General features: G+C 35.4%; 1 protein-coding gene across 4 annotated transcripts in view; it reads left to right on the plus strand.

The window, feature by feature from the left end:
* Window positions 1-24,750, plus strand: part of GHR (growth hormone receptor) — a 300,535-nt gene that overhangs the window by 55,635 nt on the left and 220,150 nt on the right. For 3 of the 4 annotated variants that reach the window (XM_051990406.1, XM_051990422.1, XM_051990414.1), the window contains exon 2: window positions 3,605-3,736. The exons of the other annotated variant lie outside the window; for it this stretch is intronic. In XM_051990406.1, coding sequence (XP_051846366.1) covers window positions 3,655-3,736 — 82 coding nt within the window. In that variant the 5' untranslated portion in view covers window positions 3,605-3,654. The remainder of the gene's footprint in view (window positions 1-3,604; window positions 3,737-24,750) is intronic. 4 annotated transcript variants of the gene reach the window in all.

The following is a 24,750-nucleotide window of genomic DNA, read 5'->3' on the forward strand; positions in this document are numbered from 1 at the left end:
TTTTGCGGACAAGTATATGACTCACGTAAGGCTGAACTTAGGACTTTGTTAAATGCTGTTCTTTGGATCAACTTTGCAAGCCTCATGTGAACAGGGCACGATTCATTAACTAAAAATATGATTCATACTTCAGCTTAAATTAGACTTCAGGCACACATCATGCAGTTAATCAGTAGGTCGGCTTTTTAGGCCTGGTTGGAGCTAGGGCAGCAATTTTTTCAGAAATTGTAAATAATGATTTTTTTTTCAGAAAAAAATTTTTTAAAGTTTTCTAGAGGGCTCAGGCAGGTGCTTTTGAGCTTGAAAAACAGGGAGTCCAACTGAAAAGAAAAATATGTTATCTTTGCTCCATCCTCAGGAATATGGCGCCTGCTGCTTATCTCACAGTCAGTCACACAACCCTTAGGAGAACTAGGAGCTCCCTTTAACACACTTTCAACTCAAGGACATCTGCTTCCATTTCAGTCCCTCTGAGACATAGCCCAAGGCAAGAAAAGATGGCTTAGGGCCTTTGCCAGTGAATTTCAGTTCAGTAATGAAAATTGGCTCACTGTCAAAAGATTAGTCAAAGGTTCTCTGTAGTCTGTATTCATTTTTCCACCTTGATGTTTACTTAAGTACCGGGTCTCCAAGCAGAATTCCTCGGGGTAGGCCCTCTCATGGCTAACTTCTACCCCTAGAAATATCACAGGGTCCTAGACGCATGAATTCATGGGTTCGTAGGAACCCTTCACACAGCTGCCAAAGTGATTTTCCTAAAGTGTGGGTCTGACCATGTCACAGATGTATCTCTTCCCCCTCCCCTTAACAATTCCAAAATCTTCTCCTTGTCTCTAGAATCAAATCTAAATTCTCCTGGTTAGTTTTTCACTGCGTTACTCCACCCTATTTTCCAAACTTATATTCTACTAATCCCCTTCCAAAACTCTATCTATGGTTCTGTCTAATGGACTTCCAAGCTGTTCCTTAATTCTACTCTCCATCTCCTTTGCATTTTTCCATATTCTATGCTTCCAGTGCTATCTTCACCTTTAGATCCCCATTTCCTTCAAAGCTCTGTTCAAGCGCCATCTTCCCTATGAAGTCTTTCCATTTACTCCCAACTGCTGATGCCTTCTACCTCCCCCAAATTTAACTTATATTCTTTTTGTGTCATATTTTGTATATTTTACTTATATTTATTTTTTTCCTCCCTCAATTGCAATGTAAGCACTCTGAGGGTAAGGTCATTATTTTTTTGGGTTTTTTTTATCTCCAGTGCCTTACCACAGTGCTTCATTCGTAGTTAGTGCTTAATAAATATAAATGCTTGATTAATTGATTGATTCTAGATTTAGAACTTTACAACCTGTCTAGTCCAACACCCTTACTTTACTGATGTAGAAATTTAAATGATTCAGACTCAGACAGAATGCATAGAGAATGCATTGATCTATTTGCTGATGAGCTTCAGTTTCCCTATGTGTAAAATGAGAAGCTTAGACATAATGATGTCCAAAGATCTTCCATATCTAAAAATTTATGATGCAAGTATATTGACAAAGACCTTTATTTTTTATTCTGGAGTAGAGTGAAAGCAACAAGAGACATAAGTAAGAAATAAAAAGATAAGAAGGAAGAGAGAATAGAAAGAGAAGTAGCAGAATATTAGCAACAATAAGCAGTGATCAAAAGTTACTAAAAAATATTAGACAATGATAATAAAGAACAGAAGCAAGAGAGAACTCTAGAATCATTTAGATGGTGCATTGTCAGTGCATAGTCAGAAAGACTAGAATCTACATCTCATCTCAGATGTTTACTATCTATATGATCCAGGAAAATTCACTTAATCTGGCTACCTTAGTTTCCTCACCTGTAAAATGGGGATAATAAAAGCACTCTACTTCCTAGGTTTGTTGTAAGGCTTAAACAAGATAACATTTGTAAAGCATTTAGAATAGTGCCCGATATATATTAAATGCATAATAAATGGGAAACTTTTTTAGAAGAAAAAATTTGTTTCCTTCCATTCTCTGTAATCTGGGAGAGCAAATAACCATCTTTCTCTCAATAGTCTTTGAAGATAAACATAAGAATATATCATTATTGAGTGGCTATGGGCCTAGACTTTGGGGAAAACAAGGCAGACTTTTATTTCAACAGATAAGGACTAAATCCTTAAGACTTATGTTCCATGAAAAGTATACTTGTATCTATATAATTTAGCCAGTGATATTCATAATTAGGTCACTATTTAAAGTATGCATATTACAAGTGAAACAGATTTCTTAGGAACAGTAGGTATAGAAAGAAAATGCCTTATAAAATGCACAATAATTATAGATTCATTAAAATCTATAATTGTAAGAAATTCCAGAGATCTTCTAAGCCATTCCTCTCATTTTACAAATCCATTAATCAGCAAGTTTTTATTAAGCACTTATCATGTCCCAAGAATTATGCTTGACTTTGGAGATAAAAGTACAAAGAATGAAATAATCTTTATTTGAAGAAGCTTACATTCTAAGGAGAGAAACAAAAAATATTTATAAAATAAGCATGTATATAAAACAAATATATAAACTGCATTAATACAAATATATTGAAAGTAGTTAAATATAATTATTCTGTCCATATTATGACTTTTCCCCATCCCAGGTTCCATATGTCACAGGTTAGTTTAAGAAATTAAATGGAAATTTTGGGGGGAATTTTGTGAAATCAGAGATGACAGGAGATCAGCAAATGATACAGTCTATGACCAAATACTTAACTTAAATTTTATAATAAGATAAATAAATAAGAAAAAGAAAAAAATTGGTCTTCTCTGGTATGAAGGGAAGGCCAAACATCTTTATGTGGATTTTCTAGATCATGTATTATGGTGCCCCTAATCCCCAATATAGAAGAAGGACCAGGCAGAAAATGGGGCCTGAAATGGAAAGGAATTATAGTAAGGAAGGGACAAGGACAGAGTATATTACCAGGATATGGAATGGCCACTGAGGACATTAGGGCCCAAATATGTAAAGTGACTTACCAGAAGTTACACAGTTAGTTAGAACTAGGACAAAGCCCCATTAGATTCAGAATCTAGAACCCTTTTGTTTTACCACTTAATTTGTTTCATTTATTATGACATAATTTTTAACAGAAAATTTCTTAGAATTAGATAATTATTAGTCTTGTTCAATTAATACTGCAATAAATAAAATAAAATTCAATGACACAATGATATTCTTCCTTTGTTTACCAAAAGGCTGGAAATGGTTGAAACTAAGGTGCTTCTGAATGAATCTCTTTTTTAAACACCTCTAGTTTCTGCAATACTTATGTAATTGGGAAAGGGGTATTTACTCAACTAAGAGAAACCATTTATTAAAATACTATTACAATAACAATATTTCTTTATGATGTTTGTATGTATCAGTGAAACAAAATTTTCCTGTGTTTAATAATTATTTGCTGATGAATGAACATTATTTTGAATGAACTTTGAAGGCTCTCAATAATTATTTATGTACACTTTTTCATATCACTTATTTTCATTAAAAGCAAGTTTATAAATGTGAAACATAAAGGTTCTGCCTATCAGCTCTCTCCATTTCTAATTCATTCTTAGGGTTAGCAGAAAAAGAAATCATTGAATCAGGAGGCTGGAAAAGGACCTTAATGGGCCAAGATGGAGAGAACCTCCTGAAACCACTATTGGCCACATTCCCCTGGTGCCAAATCACAAGGCAAGGTTTCCAAGGTTAGTGGGTCATATTTATTTCTTATTCTTACCCTCTCTCCCTCTGTACTATATTTTACTATGTGGATCACCAGAACAATACTGCCTTTCCTTGGAGTAAGTAAACTCCATTGAGAGTTCATTCCTCATGTTCTTCTGCCTTCAGGCAAAACTACATTTAAATTACCCAGAGAGATTACTGCCTATATTTTTTCTTTAAAAAGGTTCCACCGGTTCCCTTAGTGATATGGCCTACTGTCTCCCAACCCATGAATTCTAACTAGAATCCCTCTTGCTAATTTAAGTCCAGTCTGTCTTTTCTTGGACATAGTGGAAAGAGAGAACAGCTGATGTGTTTTACTCCTGCAGCAATCCTGACTATATTTGCAACATCCCCCTATGCAACCTTAACACCCCCTTACTCCCATCCCCACCCAAATTCAAATCCAGTCTCAAATATTGCTTAATCTGTTTGCCTCAGTTTCTCAGCTGTAAAATAAGCTGGGGAAAGAAATAACAGATGTACCCAAAAAATCCCAAATAGAGTTATAAAGAGTTGGACTCAAGTGAAACAATTGACCAACAAGAAGACACTATACCTGTTCTCATGGAGTTTACAGACTAGTTGAGGAATATGGCTTATAGACAATTTGGGTGTAATCATATTATTACATAATAAGTACTGTGAAGTGGCAGTAGAAAGCAAAAGAGACCTGTGGTTTAATAATCTTTTTGTGTTCAGTTATTTCAGATTTTTCATGAATTTAAAATATCTCACAATTAAAGCATTAAAAAAAAGGGTGTTAAAGATAAATAAAGGGTGTTTTTTTGTTGTTTTTGTTTTTGAAAGAATCATACTAATTGAAGAGAAGCATACTACTAATACATGAGAAAACTGAGGTTTGGGATTTTCTTGTCAAAAATACTGGAGTGGTTTGCCATTTCTTTTCCAGTTCATTTTACAGATGGGGAAACTGAGACAAACAGGGTGAAATGGCTGAGGGAAAATATGAACTCACAAAAATGAGCTTTACTAACTCCAAGCCTAGCACTGTAACTACTGTGCTACCTAGCTGCCCCTTAGTTATTTGGAAAATTCCTTATATGGGAGCTTGATTTCTCCATGTGCTATGTGGAACCATTTATACCATCTAGCAGTAATGTCCTTTTCTTCTAGCAACTGTGACTTTCTTGTAACTGGAAGAATTGAATGACCTACACTGGTTTACCATCCTGTTCTCCTTCAGTACCTCTTCAGTACCACAAAAGTATATAGATATATTTGCAGCCTTGGCCTAGAAACCTGAGACCTCTTGGCAAACTCAGATTGTGCAATTTAATGCACCTGATCATATTGACATTTGTGACAGCTGGGATAGCTACTATTGACATGTGTTCACTGCAGCACTATCCAGAGCCCTGAATGAAAAATGAAAAATCGGTACAAGTCAGAATTCTATATTGCCTAAGGAAAGTGCAGATGGTAATTTACAGGGCATCATTCATTTTGCCCCTGATTTTTGACCTGACCTGCTATTCACTGAACAGTTTATTTGGTAGATAGATTTCTAAATATGATAGAAGTCTTCATGGAAGGATTTTTTTTTTGTCTGTTTGTTTTAAACAAGGCATTTTTCTCTCCTAAACATTCCCATAAAAACTTTAGGGTTTAATCTTGCAATAACACAGCACGTTTTCACACAAATTCATATGTGATATGGATCTAAAAACAAAACAAAACATTAACTATGTGATGTAAAAATCTTCAGTAACACTTAGCCTGTCATACTAAAGATCATCTGATCTTGGGAAGGACTCCCTTTGAATTTTAAATCATCACACAATCAAAGCATTGAAGGATAAATGAAGCTTTTTTTTTAAGAACCATACTAATTGAAGAGAAACATACTACTAATACATAAGGAAACTGAGATTTCATTTTGGTTACTGAAAATGGTGGTGCCAGCTGATATTATAGTATTCCTGGGGGAGGCAGCATTAATTCTAGCCCCAGGGAAATAATTGAGTACACAGAAACAATTTTGAAAGCAAGTACTACTACTTATATCTAGAATTTGATGAGAACTAGATTGTAAAATCCTTGAGGATATGGTGGAAGATGGTTTAATTATCTTATTTAATAAATGGTTATTGAAGGAACACATGATGGATGAATGAGCTCTAATGAGGAATTGAAAATATATTCTGTTCTGGATTTTTTGAGCTTGTATTACTCATTTTTGAATTCTCAACAGCTAATGTTTAATTCCAAGCTCAATTATCCCTGTCACTTAACACTCTTACCCTTGGCTTCCTGACCATCATCAGTTGTCTATGCTTAAGGGAATCCAAAGTAACATTATCAAGTCATATCATCTTTACCAATAAATACTTATTGAGTTATTTGTAGGGCACTGTGCTGGGCTCTGACATTAGAAAGTGTGAACTGGGTTCCCTGTCCTTCTTGAATTTACATTCCTAGTTGGAGAGATAGTAGCACGAACAGACAAAAGATAAATAACAACATATAGTTGTATATGCCAGATGGAATTAAGCAAGACATACAATGAGTGCCACATAGGATTGCTTTAACCTGGGACAATTGGGAAAATCCTAATGAAGACAGGTCTTGAACTATTCCTTCAGGGAAGGGTTGAACATAAATAGAAAGGAGGAAATAGGATATTATTTGATAGAAATGGATGGGAAACTGGAAGAATGGCATGAATAAAATTTCATGTGATCTGTTCAAGAGCAAGAAGTAGAGGGCCATGATGGGAAATAGGCAAGTAGATACCCCTCTGGGAAGGAACTTGAATGCTAAGCCAAAAAATTATCTTGTTTCTATTTTCTTTGCAAAAGAGAATGCCCTTTATTCTGAAAATGACAAAACAAAAATGACTAGCAAGGTGCTGATACCCAAGATAAGTAAGGAGATAGTAATAGAGTAAGTAACTTGCTGCCTTTGATTAATCCAAGTTCCCTAGTGCAGAGGAACTATATCCACAGATCCTGAAAGAATTTGCCTATATAATTATTGAGCCACTGTCATGATTATGGAAAACAAGAGATATGTCACAAGATGAAGGAAAATCAAATGTCTCAGTTTTCAAAAAAAGGAAAGACAACAATGTGTAAATTATAGGCCAGTAAACTTGACTTTGCTTCTTGGGAAAGTTGTAGAAAGGCTCCTTAAAGAGATGTGATTGTCAAGTATCTGTCAGTAGAAAGGGGAAAAGTGAAATCAGCAGGGTTTCATCAAAAACAGTTTCATAGCAGACTAATTTCATTTTCTTATGTGATGAGAGGAATGTTATAGATGTAGATTTTTAGCAAAGCTTTCAGTAAAGTATCTCATTCTATTCTTGTGAAGAAAGTAGAGGCTTATAGATTAGATAATACAAAGAGCTTCTGAACCAGTTGGATGGCAGACTCAATAAGTAGTTGCTAATGGTTCAGTCCCATTATGTCAGGAGGTCTCCAGGACAGGGATCTGATCTGGACTGACTAAAGCACTGAGCTAAATCTAACAAGATGAGATCCAGCTTGGAGTAGTGATTCTTTTAATACATAGCCACTATGGCCGGGGATGAGATGGCCACCAAAGTCCCTTCTGACCACAAGTCAGTCTGTGAGTTTGTGAATTTAATATTGTCCAAATGGCCCAACTGAATCATAATTAAAGTAATATATTGTTCCATTCTCCAAATCTTGCCCTCACTGCTGCTCCCACCCTCTCTTGCCCCCCCATCATAGACAGGCAGGTTTTCTTTGTAGTATATTTATGGAAATAATATGAGATGCAAAACTGGAACAGTATAAACAATTATATTTAGGCAAAAATAGGAAATAATTAAAAGTCATCACTAAAATTAAGGGGATCAGAAAAGTTTTCCTGTAGAAGTTGGGGTATCAGCTGTGACTTGAAGGAAGCCAGGAAACAGAGCTGAAGAGAAATAGCATTCTAGACATAGTCCTGGAGAACCAAAGGAAATACCTAGTGATAAGAGATGAAACATCCAGTTATTAGAACAGCAAGAAATTAAAGACTATGAGTAGAGAATAAGATATAAGAAGACTGAAAAGATATAAGGAACCTAAGTTATGAAGAGTTTTGGATGTCAGTGTATTTTGCAATTCATCCTGGAGCTTATAGGGGACCACTGGAGTTTATTGAGTGGGAAGCATAACATGATTGTATTTGTGCTTTAGGGGAAAAAAACCACTTTTTTGATGGAGGTTGAGATGGATTAGAGTGGGAAAAGTCTTAAGGTACCTGAAAAACATAATAATTGAAGACTACTACATGAAGAAATTGAGATTCCATTTTGGTTTCTGAAAATGGTGGTATCCACTCATGTTACAGTATTCTTGCGGGGAAGCTATTTTACTGGTCTATGTGTGAGACAGTGAGGTCCCACATCAGAGTATGTCATTGTCAAATGATAGAAGAAATGTATTTGAGAAATATTGCAAAGGTAAAATTGGCAGACCTTGGCAACAGATTGGATATGGGGGAGAGGGAAGAGGCGAGAATGAAGAATTAAGGATGAGACAGGTTGCAAGCCTGGGGGACTGGAAGACTGATACTGTTCTCAAAAGTAATAGGAAAGTTGTGAGGGTTGGAAGAAAGGTTTGGGGGAAAATATATTGAGATATATTGATTTTAATATGTCTATTGGATATTCAGTTTAAAATTCTTGAAAGGAAGTTGGAAATGTGAGATTGGGAGTTGGTAGAGAGGTTGGGGCAGAATACATAGATCTGAGAATCATCAATCTAGAGATGGTAATTAAATACATGGGAGCAAATGACATCACCAAGTAAAATAGTATAGAAGGGAAAGAAGAAGAGGGTCTTTATGGGACATTTATAGAGTGTGCCCTTCATGAACCATTAGCAACAGAAATGATTGAGAAGTATTCTCAGAGGCTGGAAGAGAATCAAGAGAGAATGGTGTTCTGAAAACCTAACCATGTATCAACAAAGACCTGTCAAAGGCTTCAGAGAAGCAAAAAAAAAAAAAAATGAGGATTGAGAAAAGGATTTGCCATTTTAAGAGATCAATGGGAACTGTTGGACAGTATATGGTTTCAGTTACCCACTGTATCAATAGATGACATTCCTCCATCAGTAAAACAAAATGGTTAGTTTAGAAAATCTGGAGAAACTGAGCAAGATACCAAACTTGATATGTAAGCCTGATATCAAGAACAGAAGCGGTGGGCTTTATTTTTATTGCTATCATGAGACAAACAGGTAGACATGATTTGAAGAAGGAATAAAATGAAGACTGTTATGGATTTTAAAACCATGCAGAAATGATTTTCAGATAATTAATGACATATCCCATTCTACATAATTAATTTTTACTTAACTTTTATTCTCTCTGTTTATCTTTGCCAGAAATAGGGATGTATATATCAAGATAGTAGATAGAACAGTAGAGAGAAACTTGCTACATGGTAGTAACAAGCTCACCCACAGTCTAGTGTGACAAGAAGAATAATGAGAGTGCAGAGTATTGCCATAAATGTCACTACCCTATAACTAACTTATTTCCAAGCTGTCAGGTCAGCCAGGTTGACATTCAACACACACAAACATACACAAACACACACAAACACACAATTTAAAACTACTTAAAATTCTTAACAGGGAATTCTTCTAACCTTATTTCTACCAAGTACCCTCTGCAAATAAGGAAGATAGAGCCTGCAGAACAGATTTTCTGAAAATGCATCTACATTTTCTTTTCTTCTTTCTTCTCAAGCATTTGTTAAATACCTACTGTTCAAGAAATTGTGCTAAGCCATAGGGATAGAAAGACCAAAGTGAAACAGTCTGTGTCCCTGAGGAATTTTCAGACTAGCCAGGGCAGATGTTCACATGCAGCTATATGTGAAATAGATAAATGATTTTTGGGGGGAAATCCTATCAACTGGGGGTGGGGGGATCAGGAGAGGCTGGTGGAACAGGTTAGAATACAGGGCCTGGAGTCAGGAAGCTCAAATCTGACCTCAACATTTACTATCCATGTGACTCTGAGCAATTCACTTCACTTCTCTCTCCCTCAGTTTCCTTATCTGTAAACTGGGGGTTATAAAAGTACCTTCCTCCCAAAGTGAGGACCAAATGGGATAATATGTAAAGTGCTTAGCACAGTTCCTGGTGGCACGTAATAGATGCTATGTAAATATTAGTTATTATTGTTGTCATAATGAAGAATAAGTATTCTTGGGGCTTTATGGATAGATATCAGGGGATCTGTGAATTTGGATAGGAATCTTTATTTCATTATAGTAGTTTTCTTTGTAATCTTGCATATTTTTTATATATTTAAAGATGCATTTCAAGAAGCAGTATAGACTTCTCCAGACTATGAGAGGGGTTCTTGACACACACACACAAAAAAAAGATTAAGAAATCCTGAGCTGAATCTTAAAGTCAGTTAAGGCTTCTAAAAGACTAAAGTGGGAAGGGACTGTATTCCAATTAAGGGGAATAGTCAATGGGAAGACATGTAGATACTAGATAAATGTGTTATATATATAGAAGAAAAAATCCAGCTCATCTATAGTGTGTGTGGGGGAGAATGGGGGGGTAGGAGGGGTAGAAAGAAGTAATTGTAATAAGATTGGAAAGATAAATAGGCGCCAGGTAGTGAGAGACTTCAAATGCCAAATAAAAAAGTTTTCATTTGATTCTAGAGTATCAATTCTCATAGTGTGTTCAGGAAACCTTTGGTAGTCCTTAAGGTCAAGACTAGTTTCAAAATAATACTATGATATCTTCATTTTTAAATACTAAAATAGCAGTCCATATAATCAACATTAACAAAAACTCTTTGGTAATTTTTTAAAATTGTAAAGGAGTCCTATGACTAAAAACTATGAGAGCCACTTTTCTAGAGGTTATAGAGAACCAACAGCATTTACTCTGTGTAGAAGTGAAAACCTCTTTGATAGCTATAGGGAGGATGGAGTGGGGTAGGGAAAGGCTTGAAGCAGAGAAAACAATGAGGAAATTATAACATGGCTAGAGGTGATGAGAGTGCAAATTAGATTGTCAACCATGTGAGAAGAAAGAAGGGAATAAATGGAAAAAGTTGCCAAGATAGAAATTACAACTGAAGCAGCTTTTAAATGATTTCTGATTTAGCTTTCTAATAAGATAAATGATGGCAGCTTCTACCTCTTGAAATTCCATTTTCAGAATGTGTAGCTCGTACCAGAGTCAACAACATGACAATATCTTCAGTTTATGCTGGAAGTGTATGAATCATTGAAAGGCATTTAAAAGAGACCTTCTACTGAAAGGGCAAAATTCTGTAAATTGCAAGTACAATCATTGTGACATGACTGGTGCTGTTAGACTTTAAGAAATCTTGGGGCAAAGAATGTAGGGAAGTGTTATTGCTGCTCTTAGGGGAATATTGTAGAGGTGGGGGGAAAGGAAGAATATTTAAAAGGGATCTAATAACTTTTTGCTATTTGATTATTTTTCTAATAGTAACAGTTATTGATGAATAATCAATCTTGATACATTTTCTTTCTTAGCATTTCATGACCCACAATGTAGTTACTCTATGTAGGGATTATCTACTTTATGGATTATCCATGTTGGATTTTAAATTCTGGCTGATTATCCTATTCCCTCAAGTGATTCCAACCCCACTACCACCACTTTCCTATATTATTTATTACTAAGATGTCTTTTCTTTTTTTTTTTTGAAGAAAAGAAAATATGAGAGAGAAAAAATTGGAACTCAAAATCTTATAGAAATGAATATTGAAAACTATCTTTACATGTAACTGAGAAACATAAAACGCTACTAAGTATCAAAATTAAAATAATTTTTCCATTATGTGCAAATATAATTTTTGACTTTTTTTTATTTTGAGGTCAAAATTTCCCTCCTGTCTCCCTCACTTTTCCCCCTCTGAAGTGGTGAGCAACTTGATGTAGGTTCTCTATGTGCAATAAGATATTTTTTCTTACTGACCAATTAGTTTGTGATCAGAAAACACAGATACATTTTAGTATTAACCCAAATGTAATATAACATATTTTTCTTTATTTGCATGTTTTTCTTCCAAGTTTAACCATATGACATATTACTAAATCAGATCATAAAATCAGAAACTTAGAGCTGAAAAAGACCATATAGAGATCATCTTCTGAAACGTCTTCATTTTATATATGTGGAAAATGAGACCCAGAAAGTTTGAGTGATTTATGCCACTAATAAGTGGCAGAACTGACTATATCCCAGTTTTCATAATTTCACATCCAGTGCTTTGTCACTATTCATGTTATTAAGTTTCTCTGTCCAGATAATTGAACAGAATCATAAAGTTGAAGCTGGAAAAGAAAAGTTTAGAAGCTATCTGGTCTGACCCCTTCATTTTACTAGAGAGAAAACTGAGGTTCACTGGAATCTGAACCCAGAATCACATTCTTCCCACTGCCCTCTCTCTATTTAACCAATAACACAGTATTAGTATCTTGCATTTGTTTAATTCTTTTCAGTACTCTTAAACCAGCATTACCTCATCTGGATCCAAACAATAACTCCGTAAACTAATCAGCATAGGTATTGTTGTCTCCATTTTATAGATGAACAAAGTGATGTTCAAACTGAGGCAAACTGGGGCAATTGATAGTGTGCCAAACTTACAATCAGGAATACTTGAATTCAAATCCTACCTGACACATTTACTAGCTGTGATCCTGAGCAAATCATTTAACCTCTCTTAGTCTCCTCTAATTATTCTCTTACTCTGGAACTTATAATAGTATCCTGTTAATATTATTATTAATATAATTTATATTATGTATATTAATTAAAATTAATAATAGCAATCATAATATTGTTGTGAGAATCAAATGATATAGCATGTAAAAAGTGCTTGCAAGCCTTAAAGTATTATTTAAATCTCAGCTGTTATTATTTTGGTAACTTGCTCAAGATTCCAGAGCAGATATACAGCAGAATCCAAATTGCAACCTAGACCATAACTTTTTCTCCACTGCTGTTTGGTTTGCATTGATGAAAAAAAAAATGAAAATGCCTGACTTGCTTCAGTTTTGTAGAGGTGTGGTGCAGAAATCTCAGAGGTGTTTAGCTATGCATGGGCATGGCTCCAGTGCGTGCAAGATTATGTGTAGAGAGAGCCAACAGATGTGATTGCTAAGCCACTGTCTATGATCTTTGAAAAATCTTGGTGAAAGGGAGTGGTACACCAGGCCTGATGAAAGGTAAAAGTTGTCCCAATTCTCTCCCACCCCCCAAAAGGAAAAAGAGTGTTATCTGCTTCTTATACAACATGAGGTTTGACTTCAATTTCTTACAAATTTGTAGAACTCTTTTATCAAGGAATTATGTTGTGGTTATTTTCTTTCAGTCATGACTCTTCTTGAACTCTTTTGAGTTTTTTTTTGGACAAAGACACTGGAATAGCTATTTTCCTTCTCCTGCTGATTTTACAGATAAGGAAACTGAGGCAGAGTTAAGTGATTTATCTAGAATCACACAGCTACTTGGTGTCTGAGGCCAAACTTGAACTTGGGAAGATGAGTTTTTCTGACTCCAGGCCTGGCACTCTATCCACTGCACTACTTAGCTATCTGAGGCAGATTTAGGATTTCTGATAATTAGTTGTTCAAATAGGGAGTAGACCTGCATCAGTCATCACCTGAGCTCTTCAAGGTGACAGCTCGTCAGGGATCTTGTAATAGACAGATTTCCTGTTCAGATCAAGAACTGCCCTATATGAGCCCTGAGGTCCCTCCTACCTCTTAAATTCTGAGATTCCGTGACTGTTATAGATTCTAGATGCCAATGTTTTTGTCCTCCCAACAAAACTTTTTTCAAAGAGTAAAGAAACATTTTTTAAAGTTTTTTTAAAGTCCCCTTTGCTAAGGTTCCCCCTTTTATCCTTTAGTGCCTCCCCTGTACTATTTTACAATGGGTAGATTCCTGACAAAGCTTAATGGAGTCTCCTCCCCCAGCAGCTGTTTTGAAGGACTCTGGAAGGAATCCAATTTCCAGATACTTCTTTTCTTTTCCTTTGTGATCTTTCTTCCTGGCACTGTCAGCTAATCCTTCTTGCTTGTTTAGATCATAATGTCACGGATCTAAAGCTGGAGGAGACCTTAGACATCATGTGGCTATCCTTTCCCTCTCTTTCTTCCCCCCACCCTCAACTTTCCAGGTAAGGAAATGAAGACAGAGAGAGAAGTGATTTTCCCACATAGTTGACAAATTCAGGATTTGAATTCAGGTTCAGTGACTCTCATGTTTAGCATTTTCCATTAAAAGACATTATTTTTGTGTTCCTTTATATATAAACATTTACATAAAACATTACATAAAACAATTACATATATCCATTCTTAATATTAGGTCACATTTATTTATTCCATAGCTAATTATTTTTTAATATATTAGGCATTGTCATTGTTCAATTATGTCCAACCCTTTATGACCCTGTGTGGTGTTTTCTTGGCAAAGATACTGGAGAGGTTTGCCATTTCCTTGTCCAGTAGATTAAAGCAAACACAGTAAAGTGACTTGTCCAGAGTAACACAGCTAGTGAGTAACTGAGGCCAAATTTAAATTTAAATTTTCCTGTTTCCAGGCTCAGTAGTCTATCCATTGTGCCACCTAGGTATAGAAGGAAAACAAAACAAAACAAGTTTTTAGAGGAACTTATATTATATTGGAAATTAGCAACAACAAGAAGATAATAAAGCTTTCTGATAATAGAGAATTAGTTCCTAAATCTAATGTCAAGGCCAATAGTCCTGTCGTATTATTTGGCCTTACATTTCCTTGTTTTCTCTCTTTTTAAAGTTTTTTCTGTTTTAAAAAAGAAAACCAGAAAACGAAAACAGAACAAAACGGAACATTGTCATGTGCCCATCAGAACATTGGGGAGGAGTCAAAATAATTTCCAGTGTAAGAAAGGATATATAATAGTAGATGAAATTATGTTAATGAGGGGCCCATTTTCTCAATGATTCAGTATTTATGAGAAAGATTATGTATTTCAGAATCTCAGAATTTTAAGGGAGTGCAAATGCTTCCCACTTCAACCTACACCTGAATAAGAATCCCATTCATGTATCTTCAACAACTTGCTATTTGTCTTTGACTTAAAGTCTTCCGGTTAGGTAAAACCCATACTTCCCAAGGCAGCTTATTTTATGAGTCAGCTCCAAATTATCAGGAATGTTTTCCTTATTTCAAATATCAGTTTGCTTCTTTAAATCTGTTACTTACCAGTCTTAGTTCAGTCTTTGAGGGCCAAGCAGAACAACTCTAATATGTCTTCCAAGACAGAACTTCAAACAGTCAATAATAGATTATGTCTTCTCTTCTCCAAACTAAACATTTCCAGTTACTTCAACTGGTCCTTATATGGTATGACAATTAGTGTTAGAGGTAGGAAATTTTATTGTAGAGTGAATGGTAAAATGCATAACATTCAACAACTTAGTCAAAATTTTAGTTATATTCTGCTGAGCAATCTTTAGCTGTTACTCCTTTCTAGGTGCTATCATAGAGGTAGCTTTTGAACTTAAGCAGTTTCCCAATAAATGTTTTGGAGTAGGTCTTATGATACCCTGCTAGGTGATGCAGTGGATTAAAAAAATGTCAGACCTTAAGTCAGAAAAACTCATCTTCCTGAGTTCAAATCTGACCGAGGTGACACAAATCACTTGACCCTACTTGCCTTAGTTTTCCTCATCTGCAAGGTGAGCTAGAGAAGGAAATGGCACATCACTCCAGTATTTTTGCCTAGAAAACACCAAATGGGATCATGAAAAGCTGGACATGACTGAAGCAACTCATCAACTGCAAAAAGCTTGAGAAAGGAAAGAACATGGCTTCCTCTGTTAGGGAAAAAAAGAGTGTGTGTGTGTGTGTGTGTGTGTGTGTGTGTGTGTGTGTGTGAAATAAATGGCAATTTCCTTCTCTCCTGTCTGTGAATCCTTGCTTTTAGCTTCCTGACTTCAAGTCTTAACTAAAATCCTACCTTCTTACAAGAAACCTTTCCTACTGCCCCTTAAGGCAAGTGCCTTCCCTATGAGCTTATCTCCAAGTTTTTCATAGATGTATATATCTAGTTTGTTCATAGCATGTTATTTCTGTCATTAGACTGAATTTCTTGAGATCAGAGACTATTTTTGTCTTTCGTTGTACATGTTGTGTTTAGCACAGTCCCTGGCACAAGGTGAGTACTTAATAAATAATTGTTGCCTTGACTTGACTTGTTAAAAAAAACATTATGACTAAATGCAATGTTTTGCTTCATATATTTTTTAAATTGTCTCTGTACATAAAGTTCCTGGAACTCCAGCTGATCATAGAACACCAGATGTAAACTTAGAAGTGTAATCGTGGGGACACAAGGTTCTTGAAGGGTCGCCAATATTATTTAGCACTAAGTTTGTTGAGTGTCATGTAGTCCTTCTCCTATTGAATGCTTATTACAGCTGCTCAAGGACAAACTGCCTTCAAGGAAATTATCAAGCAGCATGACACCACCAATGGGCCAGCACACATATTAAATGGCATCTTGACAGCAAAATCCCCACTAAGAGATACCATCCAATGATGCTCAAGTACAGGGAGCTATCACATATGAGTTGGATCACTGTACTGGATTTCTTTCCTCTCCCAGAGTCATGGAAGGATTCTTCTCTAATTTTGCCTCATTTTTTTTCCCTGTCAACAATATATTTGTTCCATGAAACCTCATGGAAGAACTTTAAACATTCACTTTGGCAGCATATGCATATGTTCAGGATCTTGAGAGGAATTAGATTTTTACTACTATTAGTAAGAGCTTCCATTTTTCTAGTATTTTAAAATTTAAAAAAGGATTTGTAAAAATCTCACAGCATCCTTCAGAAGAAAGTGCTATTATTTTACAGATAAGGAAATTGAATTTCAGAAACATTCAATAACTTCCTAGGGTCACATGCTAATAAATGTCTGAATTGAGGTTTGACCCCCAGATCTTCCTGACTCAGCATTCACCCCCATATCCACTCTGTCAGATTGCCTCTGCAGGGCAGAACGGTTCCAGCAACATGCTAAAGAAATATTCCCTGAAGCCATTAGAATAACTCTTCGCTTATCATCTTCTCAATGGTATCCTCAGGCACTTTGCTCAAATTTTGTGCCTTGGTCTGTGCTGGCCCCACAAATTCTGAGATGGAAAAACTTTAGTGATTGCTTAGTCCAACATTCATTTTATTGATGAAGAAACTGAGACTCAAAGAGAGAGATGATTGAAATCACACAAATAGTTAGTGGCAAAGGTAGAATCAGAATCCAGGGTTCCTAACTCCTAGTCCTGACTTCCTTATTTACATGTCCTCTTACTGTATGCACTACATACCAACCTATGCCCACCCCTTCCCTTTCCAGAGTTCTTCTTTAACAAATTTTGACATATTTTCTCCTTCAGATTTCTGCAGGTCAAACAGCACTTATTAAGTACGTATTAAAGCAGCTAGATAGTACATTGGATAGACCAGGGCTTTCTAAATATTTTCTGTCATGATCTCTTTTCACATGAGAAATTCTTACTTGACCCTGAGCATATATATAAAAGATAGACATACAAATCCTTTGAGCAAGTGATTTGCTCAAGATCACAAAACTAGTATCTGAGACTAGACTTGATGGATAATATTGGGCAAATTACTTAATCTCTGTTTGCTTCAGTTTCCTGAGCAATAAATTGGGGATAACAACAGCACCTACTTCTCAAGGTTATTATGAGGATCAAAAGAGATATTTGTAAAGTGCTTCCCTCATTGGCTGGCATATAGTAGTGTTATATAAATGCTTATTCTCTTCATTTCCCCTTCCCTAGTAGACACTGTGCTAAGAACTGAAAAATACAAAGAAAAGGGAAAAGTATGGAATAGATAACATGAAAACATATACAAACAAGATATATACAAAATAATTTGGAGATGACCACAGAGGGAAGAAACTAGCATCAAGGGGCATAAGGAAAGGCTTTTTGTGAAAGCCTTTTTAGGCTTTACATTTAGCTAAGACTTAAAGGAAGTCAGGGAAAGAGATATGGGGGTGGGAGGGGGGAGAATATTCCAGACAAAAGAGTAGCTAGTGAAAATGCTTGCAAGATGGATGTCTTCATCCAGTAAGGATGAAGCAGTAAGGAAGCTAATGTGACTGGATATCAGATTATACAGAGGGAAGAAAAGTATAAGAAACCTGGAAAGGAAAGCAGATTGTGCAGGGCTTTAAATGATAAACAAAAGATTCTAAATTTGATGCTGGAGATGATATGGCACTCCTGGTGTTTAATGATTGGGGAAGTGACAATTAAAACTGGGCTTTAGAAAGACCAATCTGTCATTTTATTGGGGGATTTACAGGAATTAGGAGAGAAAAAACCTACAGAAAATCTCTGTAATTAGTGTCAGTGACTAAAGTCTTAGCAGAGTTGAAGGGACTTTGTTTCTAAAGGAAGAACATTTACACACTGCACAATTCACACTCATCCTAAATGAGATCGTAGGCCACAGTCTGGGACATAAAGCTATCACGAAAAAGAATAATTTGTGTTCTTGATAGCTTTGACACAAACCTTCTCTCTCAAGCAGAAAATATCTCCTAAACAAGGAAGTGAGCATACAATATGGTGGGATAGGAACAGAGCCTTTGATTTCATTGTTATAGAGCATTGGTGTCAAACTCAAATTGACACAGATTACTTAGTAAACCATAAATTAACATTATCTATATTTTTATCTATTTTGTTTTACATTTTGATCTGATTCAATCTACTGTAGGAAGTTTTGTGGGCAGAGGGTGACACTTCTGGTATAAAGAACTCCAAGGAGAGAAAACCCTTTCTATTAATTGTAACTCTCAGAGAATTGCCTAGAATACTAAAAAATTAAGTGATTTGCTCAATGTCATGCAACTGATATGTGTCAACTGCAGTGTCCCTGGCACTGAAGCTGAAGCTGTATCTCTGTCCCTATACTAGTGTGTCTCAGTATGCAATATAGTAAGTGATATGAAATGTCTTTTTTTCCTGACTGATTTAAAACTATAGAATATTTCTCTTTCAAAGAATTTCCTCTGTTTCCAAGTTATCTAAAATCCCAGTGAATCGCATTTATTGTATAATCTTAGAGATTGTCTTGCGGCATTCCTACTGATACTCTTGAATGAGAAAGTTTTTGGTAGTAAGCAGCCATGTCAAATCGTAAACATTTGTACACATTAAGAAGTACTTCTGTGAGTAGCCTCAGGATTCTAATCCATCTCTCAAGGGGTGCTTTTATCCCCATGGACCTTTTTACTTGGATAAGGAAGAAGGAATCATTGGAAACTAGGATAAAACAGTTGTCAGGGATGTTTTCTCCTAAGTTAAATGAATGGAGAAGGGAGATAAGATCTCATTCTTTAATATATATTCCTCTCTGGTCACCAGAATCTCCAAAACTTTTCCTTTCATAAGCAAAGTCTTTGCTTTTAGTCACAATTGAATCTAGCTCAGATTTAAAAATAAGGTTTTTTTCTTTCTCTTTTGGAGAGAGATTGAAGAAAACTCATGGAGACTTTTTGCTTTCTGATATTCTCAATGTCAGGCTTCCTTTCCTTTGAGAACTCTATCTTAAAAAAAGAGAGAGAAAGAAAACAACACACACAAAAATGAACAAAAGAACTATATCTTGATGATGTGTCTGATAGTATCAGTACTTAGAAAAGTACTCATTTGAGACAATATATTGTGATAGAAAGAGTACAGGGTCAGACAACATGGTTCCTCATCTAAATTCTGCTACTGACTGACTCTGTGATCTTGTACAAGCCGTTTAGTTTTATAGATTTTCAGTTTCTATAACTGTAAAATAGGAAGACTGGAATAAATCCAACTTTTACATTCTGTGCTACAAGTTACATTTTTAATTTCTGGGGGGGAATTCTCTGCCTGATTTATTCTAGAATTGTTTAATTTTTCTGTAGAACTATTTACTAAGGATAGGAGACCATGTCATAAGTATCATTGCATCTCTCATAGTGCTTAGTAGCATGCTTTGAACATAAAAGATTAATATATGTTTATTGAATGAATGAATCAGTGAATACCTGTGACCATTTTAGGTGCCATGGGTAATATAGAAGTTGGAAGGCCCTGCTCTCATACATAAACGTACCCATCTAGAGACTATGAACAAGTGAATGATAATCATTATTACCTAACTACCAAGGAAATGATCAGCAGGGGAGACAGTATCTTGAGCCAGGTCATGAAGGAAGAAGTGGATATCGATTAGCAAAGAAAAAAACAGAAATAATTTAGAAATGGGAGGGAGTATGAGAAGGAGGGAGACATCTTAGGAGCAAAGCTCTAAATGTAGAAATGAACTTTAAGTAAAAAGACTGACTTAGCTCACTGCAATCTCCAAAACTTGTTAGGCTTTCACATTTCACTTCTTGTCCTTTCTTTCTTTTTCTTCTTCCCTTACCTCATTTGAATAATATGTTTATAACGGACTTCAGTTCTTTGTAGTGTGGGCTCACTTTGTGAACTAGCTTAGAAGATGAGTTTACAGTCAGTAGTGGGACCTTTTCCATGTTCATAGGATATAAGTTTTTGGCACTATTTTCTGCCATTACATTAATATTTTTTCTTTACATCTTCCTCCTGCCCTACTTTTCATGTAAAGAGGAAAAGCCTGACGTCCTTATCAGTGTTCTCCATTCCTCCTCCCTTAATAAATTACCTTGGCCTTCATATAGGGAGCTTATGGTCTGGATGGGAGATTTCTTGTTCCTGTGTGCTTGAAATAAAGTCTTATTTATCTTAATCTTTTGAATAATGTACTTACACTCACTGCCTTTCCTTTCTTATCATTATTTGCACTTGTTCTGTAGCATTTCCAAACTCACAGTTCTAATGAACATGGAGCAAATACTGCTTCTAACACTGGATGAACCTAGATATTGTTATGCTCCTCTTGTGTCCCTTCACTCCCTTATTTGGGCTTACTTTTGGTATTATAACCATCTTTTAGTTTGTTGTTTTTATATTAGTTTCAACTTTTAATGACATGATAGATATCATTATATGAGAATCTAATCCCTTACTGAATATTGTTCAGTGGATTTTCATCACTTTTCATTAATTCAATTTAATAAATATTTAATAAACATTCAAAATAAACATTATTAATAAATAATAAACAAAATTAATAAATAAATGCCTACTATGTACCAGGCATTGTGTATAAGCCTTTCATTCAATCTTCTCATATTCTCTGAAAAAAGGAAAAAACCTAAGATCAAAGTTGCCTTAAAGAATTGCTCATTAGATAGACATCTTCAAACTTTACCATCTCTTGGTTGCCATATTTGAAATAAATCATCTAATCAGAATGGATCGAATATAGAAGATACATAATCTTGTACTCTCACCAGTTTCCAGTGAAGTGTGTGTGTCTGTGTGTTTAGTCTAAATATGGTCAGAGAGCTGTTTCTGTTTAGGGGAGTTATTCCTCCACCATATGTTTTCCTAAGAATTAAGCTAGCTCTGTTTCCCTCCCTGATTTGTGAAACCCAAAAAAGCTTCCCTATTTCTCCCTCTTTTTGCTTTAACTGCAAGCTTCCATATAGAAGGCATGGTCTATAATACTAATACTCTCAATGTCCCCATTGTGGAAGGCACCTCCTCTCCTGTCAAGCCCTAGCCTGCTACGTTCCCTCCTCCTTCTGCCTGTTCACCCCTGCAGGGGACCTCTTCTGCATTCCCAGAGCCATGTTTACTCAGTACAAGTTTGTGCCAGTTGACACAGAGTCAAAAAACTTCTTACACAGAGGCCTGCTCTGTAGAGACTGATGGAATAGGCTAGACTTTAAAGAATCTCTTGCACAATTTCCCTCATAAAAATGAAGACTTAAGAAGGGAAGGTGACTATCAAGGACGCCTTCTTCCCCGTCCCATCCACCAATTGTGAATTAGTAGGATGATAACAGGTGAACAGGTAAGAATGTCGGAAGTCATATGTCACAGCCCTTTGCTTTCTTGCATGCTGTACTAGCAGTAGCCAAAGAGGTTTGAGGTTTTTGGTTTTTTTAAATGGTAAGATTGCTGGACAGATTTTCCATGGTTATCTTCAATGTCTGACTTCTTCTAAGTTCTGATTATTTCTCTGGACTGTAACACATAAAAGGCTAATATCCCTTATTTTAGATGATATGGCTCAGTGGTCTCCATAGTTAAATAACTTGGATCTTAAATTTGTGTTTTCTCAGCAAACTCCATTAAACATGATGCTAAAGTGACTTTATTTTAATATACTGTGAAAATGTGGTCATTATTCAATTATGATAGTACCTTAAAGTCTATATTGTCTAGAGCTCATTCACTATTTGGCACTATATTAGATTATAACCACCTCTATCTCCTTTCCCACCCTTTTTTCTCCTGTTTTCCCATGCACAAACACAATTTCAATCATCTTTTTACTTTTAGTTATAACAGCCTGACATATGTAATCCCTACTTTAAGAAGCTATAATTTTTCCCCTGAATCTTAGAAAATAGTTCTCAGGGTTTTATGCATCCCATCTGCACCTCCAGTTCACCAGTGGGGGTTGGGGGTGGGGGCAGCTTTCTGGAGATGAGCCTTTCTGAGCCTGAGCTACACTTAACTTCCAAAAATAGAGTCCTTCATTGTTGACTCTGTCTCAGTCACCTCAGCACCAGGATGAAATACAAGACATTATATAAATCCCTCTTCCACTCACTAATGATTTACCCAGCTATGCAAGTACTGAAGAAACCATGAATCTTTGAAGCACTGATAATATATAGCCATAAACATGTATATACACATATTTATGTAAAATCTTCACTTCAGAAGCTAACACAGTTGAAGGAAAGATGAATATGTATTTATATATAATATTCATATTATATGGCTTATCAGCTTACATAAATATATATGTGTTATACATATATCTTAATTATTTTGTATTTATCCTGAATAGAGCCTGCTTTGTATATATTTGTTTGCATGTTTTCTCCCAATTAGATTTCTAGTACTTAGCACAGTTCTAAACATATAGTAGATACTTAATAAATGTTGATTGATAGATAGGCAAAATACCTCACATTACTTATATTGTACTTTGAATGACTGAACAAAGAATCCAAATATAAACTCTATTATCAAGCAAATATATGTATTGATAGCATTGCAAAATAACACATCAGTATTTGTTTTGGCCAATTTATAGAAGTCTTAAGTAAGGTGACTTAAATGTTCCTCTACCTAAATATATGGAATCATTTAATGATACTCAAAACCAAAATGTAAATAATCTTTTCAAAATGGTTTATAATGAAGAAAATGGCAAGTTACATACAATTTATTGGCAAGCCTTTTTTTTTAAATCAAAGAATCTAATCAAGGACAACTGTGACACATTCAAACTTTGAGAAATTTAATAAGTATTAAAATTAGTTCCCTGGTAGCCATTGGCTACTTTAGAATCTCAAAGTTAGAAGGAACTGCAGAAGTTAGGAGTTCGTCCTCTGAGCAAGAATCCTCTGTATGCTAGCCTCAGGAAATAGTGATGTAGCCTCTTAAAGATCTACAGAAATGGTGAATATATACTACCTTCCAAAGTAGCTCATCCCACTTTTGGACAGCTCTCAACAGTTAGGAAGTTAATTTTTTTTCCTTATCTAGTTGAAATCTGCTTCCCTACAATTTCCACACGTTGCTCCTCCATCTGCCCTCCACTGCCAAGTAAAACAAGTTTAATGTGACAGCCTTTCAAATACTTGAAGACAGCTTTCACTTCCCCCTTCTGTCTTCCCTGCTTCCTCCAGTCTAAACATTCCTAGTACAATTCAAACAATCCTTGTGTGACATGCTTCCCAGGCCCCTCACTGCGCTAGACTCCTTCCTTTTGGATATGTCCATTCAGCTTGCTTCTCTTGAAATGTGACCTCTGTAAGAGAACTTAATGATGACCAATTTATTGCAGAACAGAGCTATCATATCCCTTTGACTAATGTATCCTCTGGCTACTGTATTAAGTTGTTTTCTGGCCATATTTGTCTATATTCTATGCTAATATTATTAATTTTCTGAACCATGAGCAGAGTTATAAATTTCCTCCTTATTAAATGTTATTTTATTACATCTTGGTGAGATGTTTTTGAATCCCAATTCTGTCTTTGATCTTGTTAACTATACTTTCCAGCTTCTTCATGTCATCTCTAAATTTAAGCATTCCATCTATGCCTTAGGCCAAAATAAAAATGTTGGTCAGAAAAAGATCAATGACCTATCCTTGTATCATTCCATGAGAAATTCTCTAGAGGTTAGCTAATATTTTGTTATGTTTACAAACTAAGCATTTATTTATTTATTTATTTCCTGTAACTAAATTAATGGTCTTTAGTGTTATGCAAGCATACTGGATGTAGTCTTTGTTTCTAATTGGCTGGTTCCTCCCAAAATGTCCATTTTAAGGAGGATGTTCAGCCAATTCTTCTGCCTAGGCTGCACTACATTAAGTGAAAACCATTTGGCCAAAGTCATGCATGATGAATATCCATATATTTATTCATCTACTTACAAATAAAAACATGTGTGACTTTATGTATACATTTGTATGTATATATGTATGTATTCTATATATGTTACATGGAGGTAGCTCAGTGACTCAGTGGATAGAGTATTGGCTTGTCTCAGGAAGACAATGATTCAAATCTGACCTCAGATACTCATTAGCTGTGTGACCTTGGGCAAGCCATTTAATCTCTGCCTTAATCCACCGAATAACTGAATTACAATAACAGATTAAATATATAAGTATACATAACTTATACATATATATTTCTCTCTTCTCCATGTCATACATGATTCAATGGAGTCTACCAAACTTTGCTTTTGTTAATGCTAAAATATTAAAATGATATAACTCTTATATGCACACACAAACATATATTCAAA

The sequence above is a fragment of the Antechinus flavipes genome, chromosome 1, assembly GCF_016432865.1.
Source record: "Antechinus flavipes isolate AdamAnt ecotype Samford, QLD, Australia chromosome 1, AdamAnt_v2, whole genome shotgun sequence".
NCBI lineage: Eukaryota > Metazoa > Chordata > Mammalia > Dasyuromorphia > Dasyuridae > Antechinus > Antechinus flavipes.